The sequence below is a fragment of the Talaromyces rugulosus genome, chromosome I (genome assembly GCF_013368755.1).
Source record: "Talaromyces rugulosus chromosome I, complete sequence".
Classification (NCBI taxonomy): domain Eukaryota; kingdom Fungi; phylum Ascomycota; class Eurotiomycetes; order Eurotiales; family Trichocomaceae; genus Talaromyces; species Talaromyces rugulosus.
The window spans coordinates 6,559,644-6,572,626 of NC_049561.1; the positions used below are offsets into that span (position 1 = coordinate 6,559,644).

Consider the following 12,983-nt stretch of genomic DNA (forward strand, 5'->3'; position numbering starts at 1 on the left):
ATCGCACTATTAAATCATCTCTGCGCCGGCATTTACGGAGGAAAGCGCTTAAGACCGACTGCCGCCTTGGAGCGATTCATTGGCTCTGCATGGAGATTATGTAATATCTATAATTTTGTAGCTGATTTCTATCATTTTTATATTTTTATATGACATGTACTGCTACTACATGGACGATGGAGACGAGATTCACTGGCAACGATACAGAGCATCCTGGGAGCACAAACCTTGCTGCAAAGAACAGACAACAGCGCCACGAGGCTCGCCATGAATGGCCGGCATTCATCAGTGAGTGCCACAAGGTTGCTTGCTCACAAGTGGTGCGATGAGAGGCGCCAATGCAATACAGGGGGTCCCTGTCCAGGATCAGGATACCAGTCAATATTGAGACATATCAATATATCCAACAGACAATCAATGAAACCAGAGACGTTTCAACTCAAATCGACTGGACTAGAGTCGCGGGGACAAAGCAGACGGGGCTGACTCGTTTGCAAGGCTAGCCCAGGTATCGGATCTAGTTCGCAAACAATAAACAATGATAGTAATGGCTATATTTAATTTATTCTGCCCTCTGTTCTGCAGGTAATGTCAGCGCAGCCTTGAGGCTTGCCAGCTCACCGCCCTCCCTGCCTCCTAATACCCCACGCGCTCCCTGACGACGACAAAGACACCGACGTTAAACAAGGTGTCTCATGGCAAGATAAGACACCACCCTGGCTCCGTTGCCTATTTAATGAAAAATTTTCCTGTCTCTCTTCTCACATCCTTTTCTCTTCTCGACTTCTACTCTCACCTTTTCTGCAGCTCAACGGCCCGTTTGCGGACCTAAAGCTTAGCGTCCTTCGACACATCGTCGATCTCTCTTGTCTGCAACATTTCTAACGACGACTATTATTTGCACCCCGTCGACTCACTTGTTCCTTCCTGTATTGTACTGAGTCCTTTTGAGAGGTAGCTCTCTGTCATCATGTCTGGTCGTGGTCCGCGAGGGGGCCCTCGAGGCGGCGGCGGCGGCGGCGGCGGCGCAAGAGGCCGTGGTGCCAGCCAAGATCTTCCTTTCCGTGAGGCTGGCCGTGGACGTGGCGGAGATCGTGGAGGAGATCGTGGCCGTGGAGATCGCGGACGTGGACGTGGCGATCGCGGTGGTGATGCCTTCAGAGACGACGGGCCTTTCAGAGGTCGTGGAGACTTCAGAGGTCGTGGAGATTTTAGAGGCCGTGGGGAGTTTAGAGGCCGTGGGGAGTTTAGAGGCCGTGGGGAGTTCCGTGGCCGTGGGCGTGGAGCTCCACGAGCACCTACAACCATCTACACGTGAGTTTTCATTTTCATTGAAGCGTTGGCTTTTTGTCGCTTGATCTGACAACAAACCACAGAGACCCAGAGGGCGTTAAGCCTCCGTCTGTTGAAGTTACCAAACTAGAAGGCACCATTGAGAATGGTCTTGTGAAGCTGCCCCAGACGGCTACGTTTCCTAACCGACCGGGCTATGGTACTCAGGGACGACAGATCGTACTGTTTGCAAACTACATGCAGCTAATCAGCGCATCCAAGAATGACTTGTATCGGTATGACACCATGATTGGCAATGCTCCAAACGGCAACCCTCCGTCGGCCAAGAAATGCAAGCACATTATTCGCCTGCTGCTGGAAGAGTTTTTTGCCGAACAGCAGGAAGACCTTGCCACCGACTACCGGTCGACCTTGATCTCTCGTGAGCCTCTTGGCCTCGAGGTCAAGGAATTCCAAGTTCGCTGGAAAGCCGAGGATGAGGACACCTACTCGGACAACCCGATTACCTACACTGTTACCGTTAAATACACAGGAACGGTTAGCGTTTCAGACCTCGTGGACTATCTGACTTCCTCGAACGCCAGCAGGATATTGGATAACAAGGCTACGATCATCCAGGCGTTGAACATCATCGTTGGTCACGGTCCAAAATCTGATCTTGGCGTAGGTACAGTCGGTGCCAACAAACACTTCTCTCTAAGCCCAGCGGCCAACGACCGTGCGTCACTCGGGGGTGGCTTGGAAGTCATTCGCGGATTCTTTGTTAGTGTTCGAGCTGCAACGGCACGCATTCTTGTCAATTTGCAGGTGAAAAATCTGGCCTGTTACGAATCCGGAGCTTTGCAACCCCTGATGAACAGCTGTGGTCTTCATCACCGGTCCCTGGAACGCTTCATCAAGACCTTACGGATTGAACTCACACATCTGGTCAAGAAGACTAAGAACAACGAGACAAGACGACGCGTGAAGAGCATTTGGGGTTTTGCTTCGCCGGCAGATGGTAGGGGTGAGAACCGTCCCCGAGTTAAAGGGTTTGGTGCCGGTCCCAAAGACGTTGCTTTCTGGCTCAACGAAGCTGGCCCAGGCTCAGTACCCAGCGACAAGAGCAAACGCAGAAAGGACAAGCGGGAGGGACCTGCAACCCCTGGTGAATACATCACCGTGGCGAAGTACTTCGAGACTCGTAAGCTTTAACCTACCAAGCCTCGATTTATCTACTGGTTGCTAACACAAAATCAACTAGGCTACGGTGTTGATACTAATCCAAAATCACATGTTATCAACGTTGGGTCTCAGCAGAACCCGTCCTATGTGCCGGTCGAGGTCTGCAACGTCATCCCTGGGCAACCGGCCAATATGAAACTCTCGCCGCAGCAAACCCAAAACATGATCGGTTTCGCCGTTCGTGGTCCTGGTGCTAATGCCAATTCGATCGTGCACGAAGGTACTCGGCTTCTAGGGTTCGGGCCCAAACGTAATGCTACTTTGGTGAGTCGACATTTGCCTCCCTGCCTGTGAATTGAATTCTAGCTAACTAGGCGTTACCTTTATAGTCCGCATTTGACCTAATGCCAGATACTCGTCTGATTACGGTCCACGGACGTGTTCTACCAGCTCCTGCGGTTACGTACCAAAAGACGAATATCAGTCCACGCAACGCCGACTGGAACATGAAGAGTATTAAGTTTAACATTTCTCCTCCTCTAGGCAACTGGACCTATGTTACGATAGGCCCGCGGGAATTTATGCTCGAGGAGTTCGTCGCCAAACTAAACGAGGTAGGCATCGCAGCCAAAGCCCCTTCTGTGCAGCCATTTCGAGCCCGGTCTCCCCGACCCGAGGATATCCAGGCAGTATTCGAGAAAGTATCCAAATACAACCTCAATTTTGTCCTGGTAATTTTACCTACTCGCGACACTGAAATCTACAACTGTGTCAAACAAAACTGTGACGTCCGGTACGGCATCCGCCATGCCTGCGTGATTGCGGAAAAGTTCGCCAAGACTGGCAACCACCAGTACAACGCTAATGAGGCTCTGAAGATCAACCTCAAGCTTGGTGGGACGAACCAACTTGTTAGTAGACTTAGCATCATCGACAAGGGCAAGACGATGCTTGTCGGTATTGACGTTACACACCCTTCGCCAGGCTCGGCTAAAGATGCTCCAAGTATCGCCGCCATCGTCGCCTCAATCGACAAGAATCTAGGGCAGTTTCCGGCCGACATACGGATGCAGAGAGGCAAGCAAGAAAGGGTCGATGCGCTGGACAGACTGCTTGACTCGCGACTAGATATGTGGAAAAGACACAACAAAACGTACCCGGAGAACATCATTGTCTACCGTGACGGAGTCTCGGAGGGTCAGTACAATATGGTTATCGACGACGAACTACCGCAACTCAAGGAAGCATGCAGAAAGAAGTATCCTGCCCCCGACACAAAGAAGGGTCTTCCTCACATCTCCATCGTGGTTGTCGGCAAGCGCCATCATACACGGTTCTACGCGACAACCGAGCAAGACGCAGACGATCGCTCCAAGAACCCGCCCACGGGCACCGTTGTCGACCGCGGCGTGACCGAAGCCCGCAACTTTGACTTTTTCTTGCAGTCTCACAAGGCCCTCCAAGGAACCGCGCGACCAGCCCATTACTACACAGTCTACGACGAGATCTTCCACAAGGAGAAACCCCAACCACCGTTTCAAAACGCCGCAGACGTACTACACGACCTAACTCACCGCCTGTGCTACACCTTTGGCCGTGCCACAAAAGCAGTCAGTATCTGTCCGCCAGCTTACTACGCGGACCTGGTCTGCGAGCGTGCCCGCTGCTATCTGTCCGATGTCTTTGACCAGTCCACATCGGTTGTTAGTGAAACTAGCTCGGCGCAGGCAGCGCGGGTGGATAGTGACCGAGTCACTCTTCACAAGAACATCAAAGATACCATGTTCTACATCTAGTCTTTTTCTGTCCAGTCGATCCAGACATGAAAGAAGTGAATGTAGATATCAAATTGGCAAGTTATTATCATAATACTGTCGATTTGGATTTTTTTTTTCGGGTGATTTTTGACAAATTTTGTTTCTTAAATTTTTTAATTTTTTAATTTTTTTGGTTGAATCACGATCGATCCAGATTGAATACGATCCACATGAATACACTTGTTGAGTGATTTGACACGTTACGAATATGAACGAGTTTATGATTTTGACTTTATTGGGGAGCTCCTTTTTTTCTTTTTTCACGTTTTTGTTGCAGTTGGCTATGTGACAAAGCGATGGAATAGATCGAGAGCAGGACACAGGCAGAATGAAAGTTATTATTGATTTTCAATTTCAATTTCAACACTCCTCGTAGACAGACGTAGACTTGAATTCAAATGTTTTCATTCGAATTACCTACTAGATGTATGTGTACACATACAAAAAAAAAACATTCAATTAGTTTAGAAAAAAACGAAAGAAATGAATACAATACAATACATACATAAAATCAAATAAACAAGTAGAGAAAAGAAACGAAAAGAAAAGAAAAGAAAGTGTACGCTGTAGCAAAACATAGAAAAACAGAGAGAAGGAGAAGGAGAGGGGGTGGTCATGAACCATCATCATGCTCGTGCACATACATTTGTTGAATTGCCCTTTGTTTTTTTTTTTCTGTTTTGGTTTTGATTTTGTTTTTTTTTCAGAGCTTGCAGATCAAATGGAAAATCGACCGCCAGGGTATACAAAGCAATTTTTTTTCATTGCGGTATTGCACAGGGAAGGGGGGGGAACAAATACAAGTAATAAAAACAAGATTTAATTATTCATTCATCGTCACCAAACCCCCAGCTCGGCTGAAAAGTGCTGCGCTTGATAGACGGGATGGGGGCGTTTTTCTTCGGCTCAGGCGATTCCTCCTCATACCTGTCCCACGAGGCGTCCATCATCTTGACGGCCTTCATACGGTCGCTGTTGATAGGCGGCTTACTGCTCTCGGTCTTCTGCTGGGCGGGCTCATCGGAGGGTGCAGAGTCCGTAATTGCCCAGTGGCTGTCAAAGTCCTTTTTGCGAGATATGTTGTCCACGACGCCGATGGATTGTTGGTGTTTGTGTTGTTGCTGTTTGGGCTCTTCTTCTTTCTTTCCTTTTACTGGCGTTGGGTTGCCCTGCTCATCGTACACATTGTTCTCGTACAGACCCAAACCCTTGTTATGGGCGCCTCCGATGATGCGTTTGTTGTCCCTTACTCCATCGTCATCGACCAGAGAAAAGTGTGTCTCTGCATCGCGACGTGGCTGCACAACGCGAGGCCGAACTGGCGGGGTTTCTGCGCCCTCTTCCTCGTTGTCACTCCAGCTAAAGTGGCGAACGTCTTGAGGGAGCACTTTTCCACGTGGTTTCTCGGGCGTTGCGAAATCAGCAAAGTCCCACTGAGACATAGGACGGAACTTCCTTGCCGGACGCTCTGCAACATCGTTCTCCTCGTTGGCAATATCGAAATGGGTAAACTTCTTGGGGTGCGTCTTGTATCGAGCCTCCTGTTCTTCCTCGGGGGCATCGCCTTCGCCAAACAGGTTGATCGGCTGATAGTTCTTGTGCGGTCCGGCCTTGGGCTGAACATGGCCTCGATGAGCCTGTTGTTCGTCCTCTGTGTCGAAAACGCGGATCGCCTGGAAGTTCCTGCTGGAGCCAATTCGGGGCTGAACAGCGTTGGCAGTGGGCTCGTCGGACTCATCGCCAAACACGCGAATGGGCCCAAAATGTTTGTTGGCACCGGCTCTCGGCGAGATGACGCTTTCCCGCGAGTTGATAGGAGCGTCTTCGTCGTACCCGCCGTTCAAGATATCATGGTCACGAACCGGAGGTCTCGTTGACGAAGGGGCGTAAGGAGCGACAACAGCCGGTCGTGGTTCGTCATCCTCGTCACCGCCAAACAGAGACAACGACGCGTGGGGGTCTTTGATGTGCCTCTTTGCGGGAGACGCTGATCGAGCAGCGGCCGGTTGTTCTTGTTTTTGTTGTGCTTGCGGTTGTGGTTGCGCACTGCTCTGTGCTACAGGCGCCGCCGCATTTCCTACTGCTGCAATGGCATTGGTGATGAGCTTGGACTGGTCTTTGGCATCGCGAATTGGCCAGTTGCGTCCCCGGGAGCCAATGACCTCGACTTGTTTGAGAAGCGACCCCTGGTCCCAGTAAACTCTGATCTGCTGGATTTGGGCCTGCGAATCGAAGCGAACGATGTGCACCTGCGACAGCTCTGTTAGTATCTTGGAAATTGCATATGCAAGTAAGAGATGATCGACGCACCGTTGGAAAAGTCACCACGCGGTCGGCCAGGAAATTATCGTCCAGCGACGGGAGATAAGCCCCTCCCCCAGAAACAAACTCGAGCGTGGTGTCGACGTCGAGCACCAGCGCGTCTGGCGTCTCAATGGCACTGAGCGTCTTGTCGCCCTTTTTCTCGACGATTCTCTGTTGGCGCTGCAGATGAGTGAGCACCGCGTCGGCGCCGTCGAACACAGTGGTGGTGGTGATGTAGTTGAGCGACACGTCGCGGCCAAGGGGCGCGGCCGAGGGGCTCGCCAGGAAGCGCTCGTAGACAGCCTGGAGAGACATTTCGGGGGTTTTCTGATCCTCACAGAAGGACCAAGGGCAATGTTGACTGTTGTCGTTGACAGTTGACAGTGGTCTTGACAGCAAGTGGAGGGCGGGGCGGAGGAGTAAAGAGTAAACAAAGGTGCGGCGTGACTGCCGATTCTCACTCAACTCAACAGCTCTAAAGAAAGGAGAAGCAATTGTTTACTTTGTGAAGGGGTTTGTTTGGGAAAAGTTGGCTCCATAATAATAATAATAATAATAATAATAACCACGCGCCTCAGGCCTCAGGCCATGCATGCACCGATGTCTTTCTGCATAATTCCGAGCCAGTGTTTCACCAGCAGCGTCTAACCGCACTGAGCCAACGGTTCTTGACCTAAAACGGTGCTTTTAATCTTACTTCTCTTGGCCCCCGCAGTAGTTCCTTGTTATTTAGTCGGGCTTCTAGTTAGCCTTCTGGAAGCGCTCGTTTTGTCGGTTGGTCTGTTGTTCTAGCTGGAAGAGACCGTGTTTCCGAGGGAAGTGAAGAAGAAAGAAAGAAAGAAGACAATTATAAATAAATATTCTGCAGGAATACCAGTGGGCCAGCAATTTCAGTGTTATGTGAGGTCACATCGCTATTGGGTTGCAGACGTTATAATATTATAAACAAGTCATATCACTAACGGTTACCCACACGACCCTGCAGGCTAACCACCACGTAGTACTAGTATAGTTATTACTCATTATGTACAAAATGTATTTTGTAGGGAGCTAGCAGTGGCGACGCGCAGTCGCGTTTTCTGCGCCTTGGTGCTCCTGGGATTGGGAAACACCCTGCGATGGTGCTTTTGCTTCGGTTCATATTTCAGTCTGTTACCCTCAAATATCACCAGAAAAAGGGACTGCTGTTTTGTCTTTTTGTCTTTGCTCCACGGTTTTTCGTTAAAGATCGGCATTTCTGCTGCTGCAACAAGTAGCAGCACGTGTGCTGCTATGCGCCTGCAAGCGTCTCAAAGAGTTCTGTGCCATGATTAGCCAAGTGGTCCTTTCAGAAATCCTACAGAAATCTCACCCCAGGTAGTCTTCTTTGATCGTTCCAATGGCATTTATCGCCGAGACGTCGGGCTTCACACCAAGTATTTTCAAGCGAAGACTCGTTCCTCGCTCAATCACCTGCTCGGCATGATCTGTGTACTGCGGGGGTACCGTGCCAGGTTCCCATTTTATATCAGACGGGATGTTCTTGCGAGCGATGAACACGGACAGTGGGCCAGCGAGTGTGAAAATTCCCGTGGGTTTGACAGAGGTAACGATGGCGTCCACCTATTTTTTTTTTAACTTGTTAGTTACAAATCCAAATAAGCTGGGGTGAAAAAGTACGTACCGTCTCTCCTCTAAAAGGCTTCCAGATGATGGCGCGATACTTGATCGTGTATTCTGCATGGCCACTGCCGGGCATAATCCGTCCCTCACCAATATCCACCATGTCCATAACACAGATGACAAAGTGGTCGCCCGTGCATCTCCCCTCTTCTTCCTCATTCAGTAGCCTAATCAGGAATTCCTTGACATTGGGACCAAAGAAGGAGGGATGTAGGGTCACGAGTTTCGTCTCCTCCTTGAGGAAGAACATTTCCTATCGAATGCGACGGGTACGACGAGTACGACGAGTTCAGATGTGAGGGGAACGACGTGAGAGGGTGAGGTGAGTAGGTTATCGAGAGTTCGAGAGCTTGAGCAGCTGTATCGCTAGGTATTCGACTGGGTTTTCGGCGTCTGACAAGGTGTTGCTGAAGTGTCGCGGTCGCCGTTTTGTTCAAGGATAATAGGTCAAAGAAAGAGCACCGCAGCCAACATACTCAAAAACAAACGGGACCGAGAACGGAGCAGCAAAAGAGCCGCAGAGACCGCTGAGCGAAGAGACTGGCGAAAACGAGCGATCGTGACCCCGGTCAACCTGAAGTCCTGAACTGTCGCGCAGCCAAACAATTGCAACCCGCATGATTCAAAGGTCGGAGGTCATCGTCTGGCTCCACCTGCTTACTTAATCAGAATCAGTTTACAACGATAAAGTTCACAATTTTATAACTAATTTTTATATTTTATACATTTTCAGGCTAATATTATCAAAAGTATATTTTTTCAAAATTTTGAAATTTAATTCAAAGCCGTGCAGGTTGCTGAACATTGACATGTACGTAGATTGTTAGGCCTAGTTCTCACAACAATCACAACTGTATATGTCTGAAACTAGAGAAATACACGGGCTGGACCGTAAAAAAGACAAAGGTCTTGTATTAAAAAAATGTCAAAGAGAAGTCATTCCGTCGCTACACTTGCTTTTAAAGATATTTCAAGTTCTTGGAGTGTACTCTGTTAACCCACGATGTGCTTCGCTATGAAGCAGGCTTATGATTCAGCTGGACATGTTGATGATCATTACCACATTCTGATATTGTTTTAAGATGCTAAGAGCTCTTAAAAAGAGCAATCATTTTGCTAAAGGTAAGTTTTTAAGATATTGATCTACGTCAATTATACTTCAATTGACTTCAACTCTATAAATCCCGTAACTTATTTAAGAACCACCAGACTACCGGCTTACTCATGTAATATTTTTAAAGGCGCGAGAATATTAATTGATGACCTTTGTTATTACTTTATAAAATCTCTTGATGACCGTATGGTTGAGCGTTTTGATACTACTGTTCCTAGCTTTTTAACTATATCATGTTAGCATCGATATAGAGAGCCCTATATAGAGACTCATAAAAAGAAATTCTCTTCTTTAATTATATAGAATTTATATTATCTAATAATGTTTCTACTTATAAGGCAATGCGTCTATTTTACTTTCTTTAATAAACCTGAATCTTTATAGACTCCAATAAGTAAAGATACTCCAAGTAATCATTACGAAAGCAGCCAAAGAAACACAGCACCGGCAGGAAGCAAAGAAACGAGCAGACAATGCCCAGCAAGCAGTAGAGAAATCAGAAGATATTTTTGCCAGGACCGAGACTGTGAGTAATCTCTGTAACCTCTTTAATGACAAACAGATGACGAAGATGACGATTATATCTCGCCTGATGATGACCCTATCTGGGAGTCGGCCACTGGGCTGGCTAACCATTGTCTTAAAACATGTTGAAGACGACGCAGCTACCTCAAGGTCCACCTGGTAGGGCTAGAAGGAAGCGATTTGGTAGAAAGACCTATCAAACGCCCACCAGCTCAGCCACGGACCAGCAAGGCTCCTCACGACGCGTTACTGAAATCAACATTGAAGAATCGGCTCCAAAACGTATTACTAGGCCTCAAGAAGATCAGCCGCCTCCAAACATCGGACCAAGCGACGAGCTGGCAACCACCCTTCGCATTCCCAATGCCCGTAGCACGACACCTGCTTAGGAGTGATCGAACTGTGCTATTACTTTCTACATATGGATATGACTCTAGTGGACGGAGAGGATCAAAGTCAATATTAGGTGAGTTAGACCCACGACGGACGTGTGGAGCGAGACCAATCAACTCGTTAAACACTACCATATGACATACGCACGCATGCGTAAAAACAGACCTATAGAAAGCCCAGAGTCGACTCGGGATGATAGCTTTGAGATCTTCCCCGAGGAAATCGCCATCACGGAGGCGATGGACAAAGCTGAGCGAAATTCATCAATCCGCAAACCAACCCGCGCCATCTGCCGTAATCAAAGAAGCTTCTTGACGAGTATGAGGACCCATGGCCTAGTAGGGATGAAAACTGCGTCTCTGGGGCTCTCCGGGTTACATAGCCGACACTGTTACATGTCCATGAACGTCTGGCTGGGCGGGGGGCCTATAGCTCGGGCTATAGGGCCTGGGCTGCTGGTCTGTGTCCGTGGGGTGTCCGTATGGGCCTGACCCTGTCTCTGTTCTCGTTCATTTTTACAGGCTCGGTACGTATGACTATTTCCAATACCATACAGCCAGCTGTGTCTAGAGCAAGCATCCTTCTAGGATCTGCGGCGGTTGGCCTAAATCCTTGATTTGGTAGATCCCAACAATATGCGGGAACAAATCCTTCCTAGGTTAAATGCACTACGGATGATATCATCGATGTGATTGCGATGGAAAACTTGATTTCTAAATACAATAATGTTTGCGACAACTGGTATATACCTCTCTCTTATACATGCACTGGCTGAATGTACCCACTCAAAACCTTGCCCGCCACAAAAATAGGGGCTGCGTAAAGGAGAACCTGGATGAGGAATGCAATGCAGCTGAGAGTCTCCACGGGTCTGAACATGCCAGCACCTCCAATTGGTCGGTACTGGAAGGTTGTGCGTTTCTTCAGACTAGGGACGTGTTTGAATTCATACTTGGAGCCTCCCTTGAGCATGGCAGATCCCATAACTGTTTCTACGAGGAATTGTTTTGACATCTTTATGAAACTAGCATTAGCCATATTCCTCTTTGAGTGTTTGATTGATGGGATAGTACTCACGTTAGTCAAAAATCTATCAACAAATGGAAGCAAGCGTTGCAGTCGATAAACAAAGACGAGAATGCCACAGTATCCTCGGAAAAGGGCCTGGTAGAAGTAACCGGGTTTGGAAAGACCCAGCTGATCAGCCATCTCATCATTATTTATCTTGCGAACACCGGTTTCAATCAGCGATTTAGAGATGTTGACGCCCGAGAAATCGCGAATCATCTCGATGAAGTTCGAGGTAAGCACTGTGGAAGAATCCGTGGGGCCAGGTTCACTCAGCATGATGCTTTCCATGGTAGCCTTGGACTGCTCGACAGTCGAAAAGTACTCTGTTGGGGTGCCCAGGACATAGGCGATATAACGGTATACAGCGATGTATTCCTTAATCATTTGTGGATCGGGGTTGATTCCCAACTTGGGCAATTGAACAAACGGTGTGTTGACACAGAAGACGCAAATAGCGTGCATAGAATCCAGCTGGTTGATGGGTGTGCCGTATTTTTCGAAATCGTAGTACTCCGGGTTTTGGTCCACGATTTTCAGAATACGATGGCGCACCATTGCGTGCAAGAGTCTGACGCGAATGGTGGAGATATGGCCTTCGCCACCGGGCTGAAGTGACTCCAGGGACTGAGTGGCCTGGATCTGCCACTGGAAGGTTTCAAGGAATCGCTTGGGCAAAACAGGGACGTTAAAGCCTCCAGTTCTGATGAAGACCTCTGCAGTTCCTGCTGTGGACTAGATGGGAGAATGGGTGTTAGGATGGTGCATGTACATAAAGTAAATAGCAATAGAAACATACGGCATTTTCTCCTAGGCAGCCCTGAAGCACGATACCAGTGATGTTCGGTGCCAGGTATCGGTAGAGGAAGGCTTGGCCTCTTTCAATCTCTTCCCAGTCCACCCAGTCAGGGACAGCATGGGTTTCCTCCCAGAACTCGGTCAAAGTGCTATCATTGGCATAGTTTTCCTTCAGGACTGTGTACAGGTCGGGCCTCTTCTCCCCGGCTTCTTTGCGAGCAGCTACAATAGCCAGCAGTTTCTCGACAACAGCTAGTCCAAGGTCATCAGCTTGCTGTCTCAACGGCATGAGCTGCTCTGCAGTCAAATGGTTCTCGGTCCATGTGAAATCATGGCCCCTGACAGAACGCTTGTTATCAGCGAAGGATTGCTTTTCAACAGACATGATGAACAACCTTTCAACAAATAGTTTCAAAAGTGAGATTTCAAAGGGAGAGTAAATTCTTAGACGTGGTCCTGAGTCTGGGAATTTATACCCCCCTCAATGAAAGTTAACGATAATAGACCAGTACGGTGCCACAACGTAAATTACGATACAATACGTCGTCGGCAATTTGACTCGACTTGCTGGTACGTAGTAGTGTTACTACGTACTACTATTAGATTGTTGATCTTTTCTAAACTTTAATCGCACGGGGCACAAATTGTGGCGAACATCAGCGCTGCCAATTGTTTCGGTGTCTGGTATAAAATGGAGCACACTGACTCGGGGGACCCAGCTAGCTAATAACCTTGGAAGTTGGAACGCAGGTTGTAGATCATTGGGACCCAGAGCGTAAATACTAAACCAGTCCCAGGGCCTGATATTCAAATTGCACATGATGGCGCGCACTAAGGTTCAACTT

The 12,983-nt window shown here is 48.4% G+C and overlaps 5 protein-coding genes across 5 annotated transcripts; 2 read left to right on the plus strand and 3 right to left on the minus strand.

Annotated features, from left to right (window-relative positions):
• Positions 1 to 970: 970 nt before the first annotated feature.
• On the plus strand, positions 971 to 4,253 carry TRUGW13939_02245 (uncharacterized protein; the record flags this gene model as incomplete). Its single annotated transcript, XM_035485439.1, has 4 exons — positions 971 to 1,314; positions 1,377 to 2,476; positions 2,537 to 2,781; positions 2,847 to 4,253. The coding sequence occupies 4 exons, from the start codon at positions 971 to 973 to the stop codon at positions 4,251 to 4,253; spliced, it is 3,096 nt and encodes a 1,031-aa protein (XP_035341332.1).
• Positions 4,254 to 5,101: 848 nt separating this feature from the next.
• TRUGW13939_02246 (uncharacterized protein) lies at positions 5,102 to 6,893 on the minus strand (the record flags this gene model as incomplete). The annotated part of the gene is made up of 2 exons (XM_035485440.1): positions 5,102 to 6,523; positions 6,585 to 6,893. The coding sequence occupies 2 exons, from the start codon at positions 6,891 to 6,893 to the stop codon at positions 5,102 to 5,104; spliced, it is 1,731 nt and encodes a 576-aa protein (XP_035341333.1).
• Positions 6,894 to 7,925: 1,032 nt separating this feature from the next.
• On the minus strand, positions 7,926 to 8,490 carry TRUGW13939_02247 (uncharacterized protein; the record flags this gene model as incomplete). The annotated part of the gene is made up of 2 exons (XM_035485441.1): positions 7,926 to 8,180; positions 8,242 to 8,490. The coding sequence occupies 2 exons, from the start codon at positions 8,488 to 8,490 to the stop codon at positions 7,926 to 7,928; spliced, it is 504 nt and encodes a 167-aa protein (XP_035341334.1).
• A 1,511-nt stretch (positions 8,491 to 10,001) lies between these two features.
• TRUGW13939_02248 (uncharacterized protein) lies at positions 10,002 to 10,268 on the plus strand (the record flags this gene model as incomplete). Its single annotated transcript, XM_035485442.1, has 1 exon — positions 10,002 to 10,268. The coding sequence occupies one exon, from the start codon at positions 10,002 to 10,004 to the stop codon at positions 10,266 to 10,268; it is 267 nt and encodes an 88-aa protein (XP_035341335.1).
• A 760-nt stretch (positions 10,269 to 11,028) lies between these two features.
• Positions 11,029 to 12,523, minus strand: TRUGW13939_02249 (uncharacterized protein; the record flags this gene model as incomplete). Its single annotated transcript, XM_035485443.1, has 3 exons — positions 11,029 to 11,286; positions 11,350 to 12,075; positions 12,140 to 12,523. 3 exons carry the CDS (start codon positions 12,521 to 12,523, stop codon positions 11,029 to 11,031), a joined length of 1,368 nt encoding a protein of 455 aa, XP_035341336.1.
• Positions 12,524 to 12,983: the final 460 nt, after the last annotated feature.